The sequence below is a fragment of the Myotis lucifugus genome, unplaced genomic scaffold, assembly GCF_000147115.1.
Source record: "Myotis lucifugus unplaced genomic scaffold, Myoluc2.0 scaffold_109, whole genome shotgun sequence".
NCBI classification, from domain to species: domain Eukaryota; kingdom Metazoa; phylum Chordata; class Mammalia; order Chiroptera; family Vespertilionidae; genus Myotis; species Myotis lucifugus.
The window spans coordinates 607,872-620,937 of record NW_005871157.1 but is presented as its reverse complement, the minus strand read 5'-3'; the positions used below and the strand labels follow the sequence as shown (position 1 = coordinate 620,937).

At 44.1% G+C, this 13,066-nt stretch overlaps 1 protein-coding gene and 1 pseudogene across 1 annotated transcript; both read right to left on the bottom strand.

Moving 5' to 3' along the window:
* Positions 1-248: 248 nt before the first annotated feature.
* Positions 249-7,875, bottom strand: LOC102418777 (annotated as a pseudogene).
* On the bottom strand, positions 7,694-11,581 carry RPUSD2 (RNA pseudouridylate synthase domain containing 2). The gene is made up of 3 exons (XM_006093023.3): positions 10,950-11,581; positions 9,553-9,849; positions 7,694-8,622 (listed from the first exon to the last, which is right to left on the bottom strand). Exons 1-3 carry the CDS (start codon positions 11,472-11,474, stop codon positions 7,888-7,890), a joined length of 1,557 nt encoding a protein of 518 aa, XP_006093085.1. The 5' UTR covers positions 11,475-11,581; the 3' UTR covers positions 7,694-7,887.
* Positions 11,582-13,066: the final 1,485 nt, after the last annotated feature.

Genomic DNA, 13,066 nt, shown 5'->3' with positions numbered 1-13,066 from the left:
GGTTACGGCATTTTGACTTGTTTTTGTCAATTCTAGATCAGCTTCCCAGCCAGCGTGGCTCAATGGTTGAGCTTCGACCGATGAACCAGGAGGTCACCATTCGATTTCTGATCAGGGCACATGCCCGGGTTGCAGACTTAATCCCCAGTAGGGGCTGTGCAGGAGGCAGCCAATCCATGATCCTCTCTCATCACTGATGTTTCTATCTCCCTCTCCCTTCCTCTCTAAAAAAATCAGTAAAAACATATTTAAAAAAATAAATCTGGAATTTTTCAGCCCAACTTGTGGAAGCTGTACAACAAATATTCCGCATAACTGAATTGCAGCTTGGGTTCTTCATTGCCAGGATTCTCCTCGTTTCTGCTTCTTCTGGAGGGAGGCATATATTCCAATAATTTATCGGTTTCCTTAGATTTGTTTCTAACCTTTCCATGTCACCACAAAATGAAACTGTCTCCATCAACAGTGTCAATGACTTCAACTGTATATCAAGACTTTCCACTGGGGTAGTCAAGGACCTGAGGTCAGGGTGAACCTGCTCACAGAAGGCACAAACCTTGTAGAATGCACATTTTTAGAGAAGAGGGTGCCGCCTGCCAAACACACTGTAAGAGCCGATCCATACAGTCGGGATCTGCTGGGTTGAAGGTCTGTTCTAGGTCAGTCTGTTCAGTTACCAACTCTACAAATTGCTGTATTCCTTTCACTGTTTATTAGCTTTTTAACCCAGATAGTATCTTCATGAAAAGGGCAAATTCTTCATGAGTCACATCTTCTAGGACCTTTTTGGGTTCAGTTAGTATAAGTTCTTTTACTTCCTTTGTTAAGACTCCATCTGGTAAAGTCTTAAATTTTGTAAAGATTATGATTGCTCATACTCTAAGAATGTCCTCTCCTTGAAGAATTAGGCTGAATAAGCCACCTAAAGTTCCTTTTGCATCCATCTTAAATAAAGTTAACAAGGCATGTTCACGAAGTTAAATTCTGCAGTCATCTGCAAAAGTCGTATTAGAATATCTGCCACTGGGGGAAGATTTTCTCTAGTGGCAAATTGAGGAAGCTCTTAACTGCTTGCCAGCAAATTGATACATCTTCATTCTCACAAAGGACTGTGCATTGATAGCAGAAGCAGCCAACTCTGAAAAATGCTTAAAGAAGTTTGATATAAATTGAGCTACTAATCTTTTTTCTTTGGCACCACCTTTTACACCATCCAATATCACTTGATAGGTTTCCTTCCCCCACCCCCCCACCCTCAATCCTTACCCAAGGACATGCTTACTGATTTTAGAGAGAGATCAATTGGTTGCCTCCAGTACATGCCCAGATGGGGGATCGAACCCGAAACCTAGGTATGTGCCCTGACCTGGAATCAACCTGCAACCTTTTGGTGTATGGGGTGATGCTCTAGCCAACTGAGCCGCCCGGCCCATGTGCTCTGTGCCATTGGCTAGGATGCCATAATCCTGGTAAACCTCTTCCCTGGTCAGAATGGTCAACAGGTCCTTGTCGTTGCAGTCCTCACCAGTGCCATCACTGCCTCTGACGAGCCCACGAGCTGCACTATTAAGCTTTCAGCTGCAGCCAGTCACTTTACCAGGCAATTCCTAATTGTTCTGATGTGCTGAATGATGATAAAAATGTTGCTGTTTTGAAAACATGAACAAGCTTCAAATGAAAGGAAAAGAAGAGAGTATACAGAGTGTTTAGAGGAGAAGTAATATTATCTCTATTCTCAGAAGTCATGGGAAAAAATACACATAGCTACTTTAAGAATCCACAAAAAAATAAAAAATTATTAAGCTAATAAATCAGCAAAGTTGCAGGATATAAAATCAACACAAAATCAGTTGTAATCCGATACATTAGCAATGAACAATCCAAATATAAAGTTAAGAAAACAATTCCAGCCCTGACCGGTTTGGCCCAGCGGATAGAGCGTCAGCCTGCGGACTTAAGGGTCCCAGGTTCGATTCCGGTGAAGGGCATGTACCTTGGTTGCGGGCACATCCCCAGTAGGGGGCGTGCAAGAGGCAGCTGATCGATGTTTCTAACTCTCTATCTCTCTCCCTTCCTCTCTGTAAAAAATCAATAAAATATATTTTAAAAAAATAAAAAATAAAAAAAAAGAAAACAATTCCATTTAAAATAGCATCAAAAAGAATAAAATATTTAGGAATAAATTTAACAAAGGCGGTATAACACATACACTGGAAATGACAAAACATTGCTAGAGGAAAATGGGACTACATCAAACTTAAAAACTTTGTGTATCAAAGGGCATAATCAACAGAACAAAAAGAATGAGGATGGGAGAAAATATTTACAAATCATATTTCTGTAAGGGTTAACATTCAGAACATGTAAAGAACATGGATGGAATTTAACAACAACAAAATCAAATAACTCTACTAAAAAATGCACAAAGACTTGAATAGACATTTCTCTAAGATATACAAATGGCCTAGAAGCAAATGAAAAGATACTCAATGTCACTAATCACCAGAGAAATGCAAATTGAAATTATGATGAGATATTGCCTCACACCCATTAGATCCCTACTATAAAAAAAAACACACACACACACAAAAAACCCCCCAAAAAATAATATGTTGGTGAGGATGTAGAGAAATTGGAAGCTTTGTGCATTGTTAGGATTGTAAAATGATGCAGCTTCTATAGAAAACAGTATGGAAGTTTCCTCGAAAAATTACAAGTAGAACTATCACAGGATTCAACAATCCATTTCTGGATATATACCCAAAAGAATTTAAAGTGGGATATTTAAGAGGTATTTGCACAGGCCTGGCCAGCGTGGCTCAATGGTTGGGCATTGACCTATGAACCAGGAGATCATGGTTCGATTCCCAGTCAGGCCACATGCCCAGGTTGTGGGCTCAATCCCCAGTTGGAGGTGTGCAGGAGGCAGCTGAACAATGATTCTCTCTCATCATTGATGTTTCTCTCTTTCTCTCCCTCTTCCTTCCTCTCTGAAATGAATAAAAAAAATTTTTTTAAAGGAAAGGGTGTATGGGAAATCCTATTTCTTAAATTAGGACTCATTTTTAAAAATATATATTTTATTGATTTTTTTACAGAGAGGAAGGGAGAGGGATAGAGTTAGAAACATCGGTGAGAGAGAAACATCGATCAGCTACCCCCTGCACACCTCCTACTGGGGATGTGCCTGCAAGCAACCAAGGTACATGCCCTTGACCAGAATCAAACCTGGGACCTTTCAGTCCGCCAGCTGACGCTCTATCCACTGAGCCAAACCGGTTAGGGCTAAAAAGTATTTTTTTAAAAAGAGGTATTTGCACACCCATGTTAACAGCAGCACTATTCACACTAACAAAGAGGTGGAAGCAACCTGTGCCCATAAATGGACCAAGGGATAAACAAGATGTGATATACACACACAGTGGAGTATTATTCAGCCTTAATAAATAAGGAATCCTGTCATGTTACAACATGGATGTACCTTGAGGACACTATGCTAAGTGAAATAAGCCAACCACAAAAAACTAAAGTGTATGATTCCACTTATATGAGGTATCCAAAGTAGTCAAATTCATAGAAACAGAAAGTAGAATGGTGGTTGCCAGGGCCTAGGGGTAGGAGAGGAAAGGGAAGTTGTAAAATTTCAGTCATGCAAGAGGAGAAAATGCTGGCGATGTTTCACAACAATGTGAATATGCTCAACATTACTGAACTGTACACTTAAATTGGCTAGAATGAAATTTTTTACCACAATAAAAAATTAACTTTAAAAAATCTCATCACCACCCTGGCTGGTGTGGCTCAATTGGTTGGTGGTCATCCTGTGCACCAAAAGATTGCTAGTTCATTTCCTGATCAGGGCACATGCCCAGGTTGTGGGCTTGATCCCTGGTAGGGAGGGTGCAGGAGGCAGCCAATCAATCTCACATCGATGTTTCTCTCTCTCTCTCTCCCTCTCTCTCTCTAAAAATCAATACAGCATATTCATTTATTTATTTTTAAATCCTCACCCAAGGATATTTCTTCCATTGATTTTTAGAGAGTAAGGAGGGAGGGAGGGATGGGTAGGGGATAGAGAGAGAAAAACATCGATGTGAGACACATCAATCGGTTACTTCCCACACATGCCCCAAGCCACGGCCAGGGATGGAACCTGCAACCGAGATATGTGCCCTTGACTGGAATTGAACCCAAGACATTTTGGTGCACAGGCCAACGCTCTAACCACTGGGCCCACCTGCCAAGACCAAACCATATTTCTGATAAGGGGTTAATATGTAAAAATATAAGGAAGTCAACTCTATAGCAAAACAAACAAAACACCCAAATAAGCTGATTTAAAAGTGGGCAAAGGATTTAAATAGATGTTTCTCCACATAAGACATACAAATGACTAGGTTCAGAGAACTTTCAGGGTGGTGAACAAGAAGGCATCCACATATATAGGGGGTGGCATACCCTGAGCAATATGGGGTCAGAAGCATCCGTGCTCAAGACCCTTCCAGACCTTATCCTATATATCTCTTCACCTGGCCATCGATTTGTATCCTTTAATATCCTTTGTAATAAATCAGTAAGTTAGCAAATAAACTATTTTCCTGAGTTCTGTGAGCCATTCTAGTAAATGACTGAACCTGAGGAGAGGGTTGCGAGAATCTCTAATTTATGGTTGGTCAGAAGCACAGGTGATAAGCTGAACTTGAGACTGGCAATGTAGGATTGACCCTCTCTCCAGGCAGACAGTGTCAGTATTGAGTTAAAACTATAGGTCACCTAGCTGTCTCAGAGAATTGCTTGGCGTGGGGAAACCACCACACGTTTGAAGTATAGAGTATTCTATGAGTAGTGAGTAAAGGAAAACAAGATGTTTTTAGGTATCTAACACAGTCAAACACATAGAAGCAGAGAGTAGAATATGATATCAGGGGTTGGGAGCAGGGGAAGTGGGGAATTGCTATTCAATAGGTATAGACTTTCAGTTATGCAAGATGATTACATTCTAGAGATCTGCTGTTCAACATTTGTATTTATAGTTAACAATACTGTACTGTACACATAAAAGGGTATATCTCATGTGAAGTGTTATCACAAAAAAAGGAAATTAAAACTTTTATGAATGAAAGGACACTATCAATAAAATGTACAGAAAACCTATAAAATGGAAGAAAATATTTGCAAATCATATATCTGATAATGGTCTCATATCCAAAATATATAAAGAACTCATAACTTAACAACAAAAGGGAAAACAACCTAATTAAAAAATGGGCAGTCCTAGCTGGTTTGGCTGTGGATAGAGCGTCAGCCTGTGGACTGAAGTGTCCCGGGCTTGATTCTGGTCAAGGGCACATGCCTGGGTTGCAGGCTTTCAATCCCCAGTAGTGGGCATGCAGGATGCAGCCAATCAATGAATCTCTCTCATCACTGATGTTTCTATCTCTCTCTCCCTCTCCCTTCTTCTCTGAAATCAATAAAAAAATATTTTTTTAAAAAATGGGCAAAAAAGAGCCCTGGCCAATGTGGCTCAGTTGATGGAGCATCATCCCATATACCAAGAGGTCACTGGTTTGATTCCTGGTCAGGGCACATGTCCAGGTTTTAGGCTCAATCCCTGGAAGGGAGTATGCAGGAGGCAGTCAATTGATGTTTCTCTCTCACATTGATCTTTCTTTCTCCCTCTCTCTTCCTCTCTCTATAAAATCAATACAAACATTTTTTCATATGGGCAAAAAACCTGAATAGACATTTCTCCAAAGAAGATATATCAACGGCCAACAAGCACATGCAAAGATGCTAAACAGTATTAATCAACAGAGAAATCCAAATCAAACAAGATTAAAACTTCACTAGGGAAATGCAAATGAAACAGGATTATAAGACTTCACTAGGTTAACTATAATTAGAACAACAGAAAATGAGAATTGGTGAGGATGTGGAGAAATTGGAAACCTGTGTTGTCGATGGGAATGTAAAATGGCTCAGCCACTGTGGAAAAGTTTCATGACTCCTCAAAAAGTTAAACATAGAATTACCATATACTCAGCAATTCGACTCCTTGGTACATACTAAAGAACGAACTAAAAATACAAATTCGAACAAAAATTTGTACACAAATGTTCATAGCAGCACTATTCACAACAGCCAAAAGGTGGAAATAACCTAAATGTCCATTAACTGATGACATGTAGTGTACTCATACAATGGAATACTATTCAGCTGTAAAAAGGATTGAGGTACAGATGCATACTATAAATTGGATGAACCTTGAAAACATTATGTTAAGCAAAAGACATACACAAAAGATCTTTTATTGTATGATCCCATTTATTGTTTTATAATTTAAAAAAATGTTTTTATTAATTTCAGAGAGGAGGGGAAAGGGAGAAAAGAAAACATCAATGATGAGAATCATTGATCAGCTGCCCCACACTGGGGATCAAGCCTGCAACCTGGGCATGTGCCCTGACCAGGAATTGAACCATGACCTCCTGGTTTATGGGTTGATGCTCAACCACTAAGCCACACTGGCTAGGCGTATGATTCCATTTAAAATATATATTTTATTGATTTTTTACAGAGAGGAAGGGAGAGGGATAGAGAGTTAAAAACATTGATGAGAGAGAAACATTGATCAGCTGCCTCTTGCACACCCCCTACTGGGGATGTGCCCGCAACCAAGGTACATGCCCTTAACCGGAATCGAACCTGGGACCCTTGAGTTCGCAGGCTGACGCTCTATCCACTGAGCCAAACCGGTTAGGGCACGTATGATTCCATTTGTATGAAGTGTCTAGGGTAGGCAAATCCATCGAGACAAAAAGTAGATTAATGGACCCTGGCCTGTATAGCTCAGTGGCTGGAATGTCAGCCTATGCACCGAAGGGTTACAGATTCTATTCTGGTTAAGGGCATGTACCTGGGTAGCAGGTTCAATGCCCACCCTGGTCAGGGTGCATGTGGGAGGCAATCAATGTGTCTCTCTCATATCCATGTTTTTCTCTATCTCTCTCTCTCTCTCCCTCCTTCCATTTCTCTGAAAAATCAATGGGCAAAATATTCTCAGGTGAGGATTAACAGGGAGAAAAAGTAAATTAATGGTTACCAGTAGCTGGGAGGAAGGGGAAATGGGGAATGACTGCTTATTGGGTATGGGTTTCCTTTTGGGTGATGAAAATGTTTTGGAACTAGAAAAGGGTAATGGTTGCAAACACTGAATGTGCTAAATGCCACTAAATAGTATACAATTACGGTTAATTGTATGTTATGTGAAAAAAAAAGGCCCTGGCCTGGTAGCTCAGTTGGCGTCTCAATACACCAAGGTTGTAGGTTCGATCCCATCAGGGCACATACAAGAATCAACCACTGAATATATAAATAAGCAGAACAACAAATTGATGGTTCTCTCTCTCCCCCTTCTTATCTCTCTTAAAAAAAGGAAGAAGCCCTAGCTGGTTTGGCTCATTGGATAGAGCATTGGCCTGCAGACTGAAGGATCCCAGGTTCAATTCTGGTCAAGGGCACATGCCTGGGTTGCAGGCTCAATCCTCAGTAGTGGGCGTGCAGGATGCAGCCAATCAATGAGTCTCTCATCATTGATGTTTCTCTCTCTCTCTCTCCCTTTCCCTTCCTCCCTGAAGTCAATAAAAATATATATAAAGAAAAAAAGCAGTAAGAAAACCAGACACACAAGGTATAAGGTATAAGCAAAAGATATACATTTACAAACCAAAAAGTTCCCAAACTAGCTGGAGGTAGCAAGTATAAGCAGTTCCTTTAAGTGCCCAACTTTACTCCTTATAGAAACATTGAGTACCAGCCGAATGAGGTCAGTTCCTACTCCATGGCTTCTTCCAATCCAAGAATTAATCCCGCCATAGGCCACAGCTCTCAGTCCTCTTGCCAGTCATCCTGTGCCCAGGTAGGCATGGGTGAAAAGTACTCAAAACCTGGCCCTTTATAGCGCAGGGCGTGCAGAAACATCACAAGGTCCTGGGGCAGGGGGTCCTGTCGCACCAGTCGGCACTCTGCACAGAGGGGGTCTATTTCTTGATTCACAACATCTGTTTCAGCTGCATTCCCTGGTGCCAGGGCCTTTGTGTCCAGACCCTGAGGGGCTGCCTCAAGTACTCCATCCATCTTTTGAGCAGATGCAGCCAAGGCTTCTAGGTGGTCCTTGCCCAGCTCTGAGGAGGGAGCTGTAGAGTCTGTGAGTCCTGGGGACAGATCACCTTCACAGAGATCTAGCACGTCCAGGCTCTGTTTGGCTTGGTGTTCTGCAACCAGGTCCCGCAGCAGTTCCTCATCTGTCTTGGGAATGTGGCCACCTCGGCCCCGGGAGGGGCCCCAGGCCCCTGAGTTGTAGATGGGGTCATTAAGGATGGGGTGGCCCAGGAACTGGAGGTGGACTCGGATCTGGTGAGTGCGACCTGTGAGCGGCCGACACCGCACCACACTGGAGTGGCCGTTGTAGCTCAGTCTCTGGAACACTGTCTCACAGGGTTTGCCCCGAGTATCTACGCGGCACACCCCTACCTTGTAAGATACTACCAAGATGGGTTCCTTGCAGGTCACTTCCTCGGAGGGGAACTCCCCCTCCACCCGGCAGACATATTCCTTTTCCAGCTACACAGGAGGGAAGAGGGAGAAAATCAGCACAAAGCCTAAACTCATGAAGCCCAGACCCACTGCAAATGGTGAGGAATGCAACAGTGCCAGGCAGAAGAGGATGCAAACCCCACCGCCACCATTTGCCAGTTTCAAGATTTTGAGTACATTAGTTAGCCTCTTTAAATACCATTAACTTGTCTAGAAAAAGTAAGATTAGAAAAGCATTAACCTCAAAGGGCTGTTACAAGGATTCAGTAAGTTAGGCTCTAATGTACTTGGTACTTAGTCTGATATACAGTAAGCACTCAATAAATGTATCGTAATCAGATCCAGAATTACAAGGCTCAAGACCACAATCAGTACCACTTAATTATTCTACCCAAGCCTCTTCTAATTTCATTCACAATCTTTCCACCAACGAGGCTCTCCCCAAAACCTTGAAAACCTTGCTCAGCCTGTTGGCACTGTAAAACTTCAAAAGAACTGCCCTGGCCGGTTTGGGTCAGTGGAAGGAGCATCGCCCTGCGGACTGAAGGGTCCCAGGTTCGATTCCGGTCAAGGGCATGTACCTTGGTTGCGGGCACGTTCCCAGTGGGAGGTGTGCAGGAGGGAGCTGATTGATGTTTCTCTCTCATCGATACTTCTAACTCTCTATCCCTCTCCCTTCCTCTTTGTAAAAAATCAATAAAATATATTTTAAAAACCCCCAAAAAACTTCAAAAGAGCTAACTACCAAGATAGGCAGTGTATGCCATCTCTAAAAACCTCTTGAAACATAAGAGATAATAACCTGTTTTGGGTACTTTAGGTGTTGACCTCCCTGAAGGTAGGAAGCCTGGCCAGAAAAATACGAAGGCCCACTTCAGATAGAAGTCAGTGTTGCCCTTTTGACACAGCATTTGTGAGCCCAGAAAGTGACCTGGGTGAAACAAAAGCCAGGCTCACCTGCCGGTCCCGAACTTGCTCATGTATCCTCTCTGAAACAGCTGCTGTCTTGGCAAACATGAGGACCCCCGAGGTAAGGCGGTCGAGCCGATGCAGTGGGTGTAGCTCCTTAAGTTGGTGCTCCTTGCCCAGGATGAAGATGACCGTGTTGTGCCGGAAGCGGCCACAGGGGTGGACAGGAATGGAAGAGGGCTTGTCTACAACCACCATGTCTTCACTCTCAGCCAGCAGGCGGATAGGCTCTGCCGTGACTGGTGGCTCATGCCTGTGCACTGTGTTCCGCAAGAAGTCATTGTCCTGCCGATGACATAGGCAATTGTTCAGCCCAGGGACTAGCAACCTATAATCAGTCAACCTCACACACGGCTTCCTCTCTTATTTATTGACATGAAAGAATGGTCAAAGTATATCCTTACACAAAAAGCGGTATGCACAGTGCATATTCATTTTGTAAAAATGCAGACAGACAGACAGCAGGCACTGAAAAAGAACTAGAAGGATAAGGCACAAAAAGGTAAATGGTACTATCTCCAGGTGGTGAGATTATGGATGGTTTTTTATTTTGCTTATTTGTATTTTCTCTACAATAACGTTATATCTAAAGGTAATTTCACTGAACTTCACTAAGCCTTAGTTTCCTTATCTATAAAATGTGACAGCTAGACCAGACGCTTGCTTTTCAAAATTGGGATGGGAGAGAGGATTCAAGCCACTCATTCCCCAAATGTTGAGATCGCCTTGTCTCCCCTCACAACCTGGTGAGCCAGGGGTGTCTGGTACCTCTTAGCTGTGAAGGAATTTTAAAGAAGGGTCAAAAGCACTGGGCTAGACAGCTCTAGTCTTTATCCCGGACAGTTCACAATTCTATCATCTTAGTCTCTATAATAAATAATTTAAGTAGTTATAACAGCACAGGCTTTGGAGGTGGCACTGTTGCCTTACCTCTGTGAGGTTTACCTTAATTTAGTTTCCTCACAGGTAAAAATGAGGTGGCAATACCTACCCCACAAGGCGATCGATAAAATTAAATGTTATTAAAGTTCTCAAAATGCCTAACTCTGTACCCACTAAGGAGACATAAATGATAGCCTCCACTGTACTATTTGTACAGAGATCCACAATGCAAAATAGAACGTGACCAATGTCCGTGCCAGTGGCACAGACTGCACAAGAATTCCAACTTCTATGCTTTGGAAACAAGAAAACAGTGTTTCTGAAGCACTGAGGCTACTTGCGGCGATGGGGTGGGAGGAGAGGGCTTTGAGACTGTTTCAAGTGAAAATGAGAAAGCCTCGGAATTACCCCGATTTTACTCCAGTACCTATGGCCACTAACTCAGGGGAAAAAATCCCTGCCCCTTTCCTGGTCCCCTTCCGACCGGCCCATCAGGACTCCACCTTGAGCACGATGCTGAGGTCTTGGACCGGCTCCTCGTTGAGGCGCAGGCGCCCCGCTCGGACCGCAGCCTCGTAGTAGGCCAAGGGCTGGGCTCGGAACTCGGTACTGAAGACGTGCAGCAAGCTGCGGCCCACCCAGCGGCCTTTGCAGTAGGTTCGGAAGTCAAAGTAATAGGGCCGCACTTTGCGCAGGCCGCCCTCGAAGTAGTAGCTGGTCTCTGCAAAGTGCTCATCGCCGAAGCTCACCCCTGCCCGCCGCTTCTTCGGGGGCGGCACGACGCGCTCCCCGGGCGCGCCCCGCCGCTTCTTGCGCTTGCCCGGGCCCGGTGCTGCAGCCGGGGCCTGTTCCTCGCTCCCCGCCACCTGCTTCCCTACCCCCGGGGCCAACTCCACTCCCGCGGCTGCCGGCTCCGGGCGCCCTGGGGGTCGCTCGTCCCTGGCGTCGCCGTCCGCGTCTCCGTTTAGCTGAGCCGGAGCCCTCAGCTCGCTCGCCGCCCCCGCCCCGGTGGAGAGCATGTCCGCCATCCGGCCTCCACGGCACCCCAAGTCCTGGCAAGGCTGCGGCACGGGAGGCTCAAACTCCGCGGCACAAGACCCCGGAGCCACCTGCAGCCGCCCAGTCTCATAACCACGTGGGCGCCACTGCTGGGTCGCGATCTGAAGACGTCACTCAGCACCAGCCAATCGGCGAGGCCCAGTGCGAGGCGGGGACAGCGAAGGGAGGAAGTGAGTTGAATGACTGGCGTGGCGAGTTGAGAGGCTGACTCACCAAAAGCATTGAATTCATGTAGATATACTCAAAGTTCCTTGGGTATGGAAAGCTCCTGAAAGGAACATAGTGAAAACGAACAGACTTTAAAACAAAACGGAGCGCTGAATTCCGAATATGCTGGGAATATCTAAGCATTGTGTTGTATGCTTTAAAGAATGGAGCTCTTCCCAGCGTCCCTTGCATCTTGCACATTGGTGTATCCTCTGGGCTCTATCGGGCAGGCAAAGCCTTTGGCACCCGAGGCACACAGCCGAGGAAGCAAGCATCGTGTCTGACAAGATAGAATTGGAGGCATCTGATTCGGGGGCTCGCAGGGGGGGAGGTTCTTGTGCCAGTTCCCAGTCAGCAACGCCAGCTGCAGTGGCAGTGTGGTGTTATTGTATTTATATACCACATCTTCGTTATCCACTCACCTATGGGTAAACACTTAGGTTGCTTCCATATCTTAGCTACTGTAAATAGCCAAGTTTGGTGAGCAGGAAATCAGAAAAAAGGACATAAGTGAGTCGAGAGACCAAGGAGTAGTTTTTTTTTCTTCTTTATCTTTATTGCTGAAAGTATACATGTCCCCTGTTCCCCCCCCATTGACCCCTTCCTCCCCACTCCCACCCCCTCCCCAGGCCTTCACCCCACTATTGTCTGTGTCCATGAGTTATGCATATATGCATGTAAGTTCTTCAGTTAATGTCTTCCTCCCCCTACCTTTTTCCCTCTGAGATTCGTCGGTCTGGTGCATGCTTTCATGTCTCTGGATCTATGTGTATTTTGTCAGTTTGTTTTATTCATTCGATTCCACATATAAGTGAGGTCATTGTAATATATGTCTTACTCCGACTGGCTTATTTCACTCAGCATAATTCTCTCCAGGTCCATCTGAAATCCCTCTTTTTTACAGCTGTATAGTATTCCATTGGGTAAGTGTACCACAGCTTTTTTATCCACTCATCTATTGATGGGCACTTAGGCTGTTTCCAGATCTTAGCTATTGTAAATAATGGTGCTATGAAATAGGGGTAGGTATTTTCTTTCTGATTGGTATTTCAGGCTTCTTAGATATATTCCTAGAAGTGGGATCACTGGGTAAAATGGCAGTTCCATTTTTAATTTTTTTTGGAAACTCTGCCTGTTTTCCATTCCCACCAGCAGAACGTTGAAAAAAATGTAGTAGGGTTCCTTTTTCTCCACATCCTTGCTAGCACTTGTTTGTTGATATATTATGGCCATTCTAGCAGGTCATTTTAATCATACTCAATGGGCAAAAACTAAAACCATTTCCCCTAAGAACAGAAACAAGACAGAGTTTCACCACTTTTATTCAACATAATATTGGAAGTCCTAGCTATAG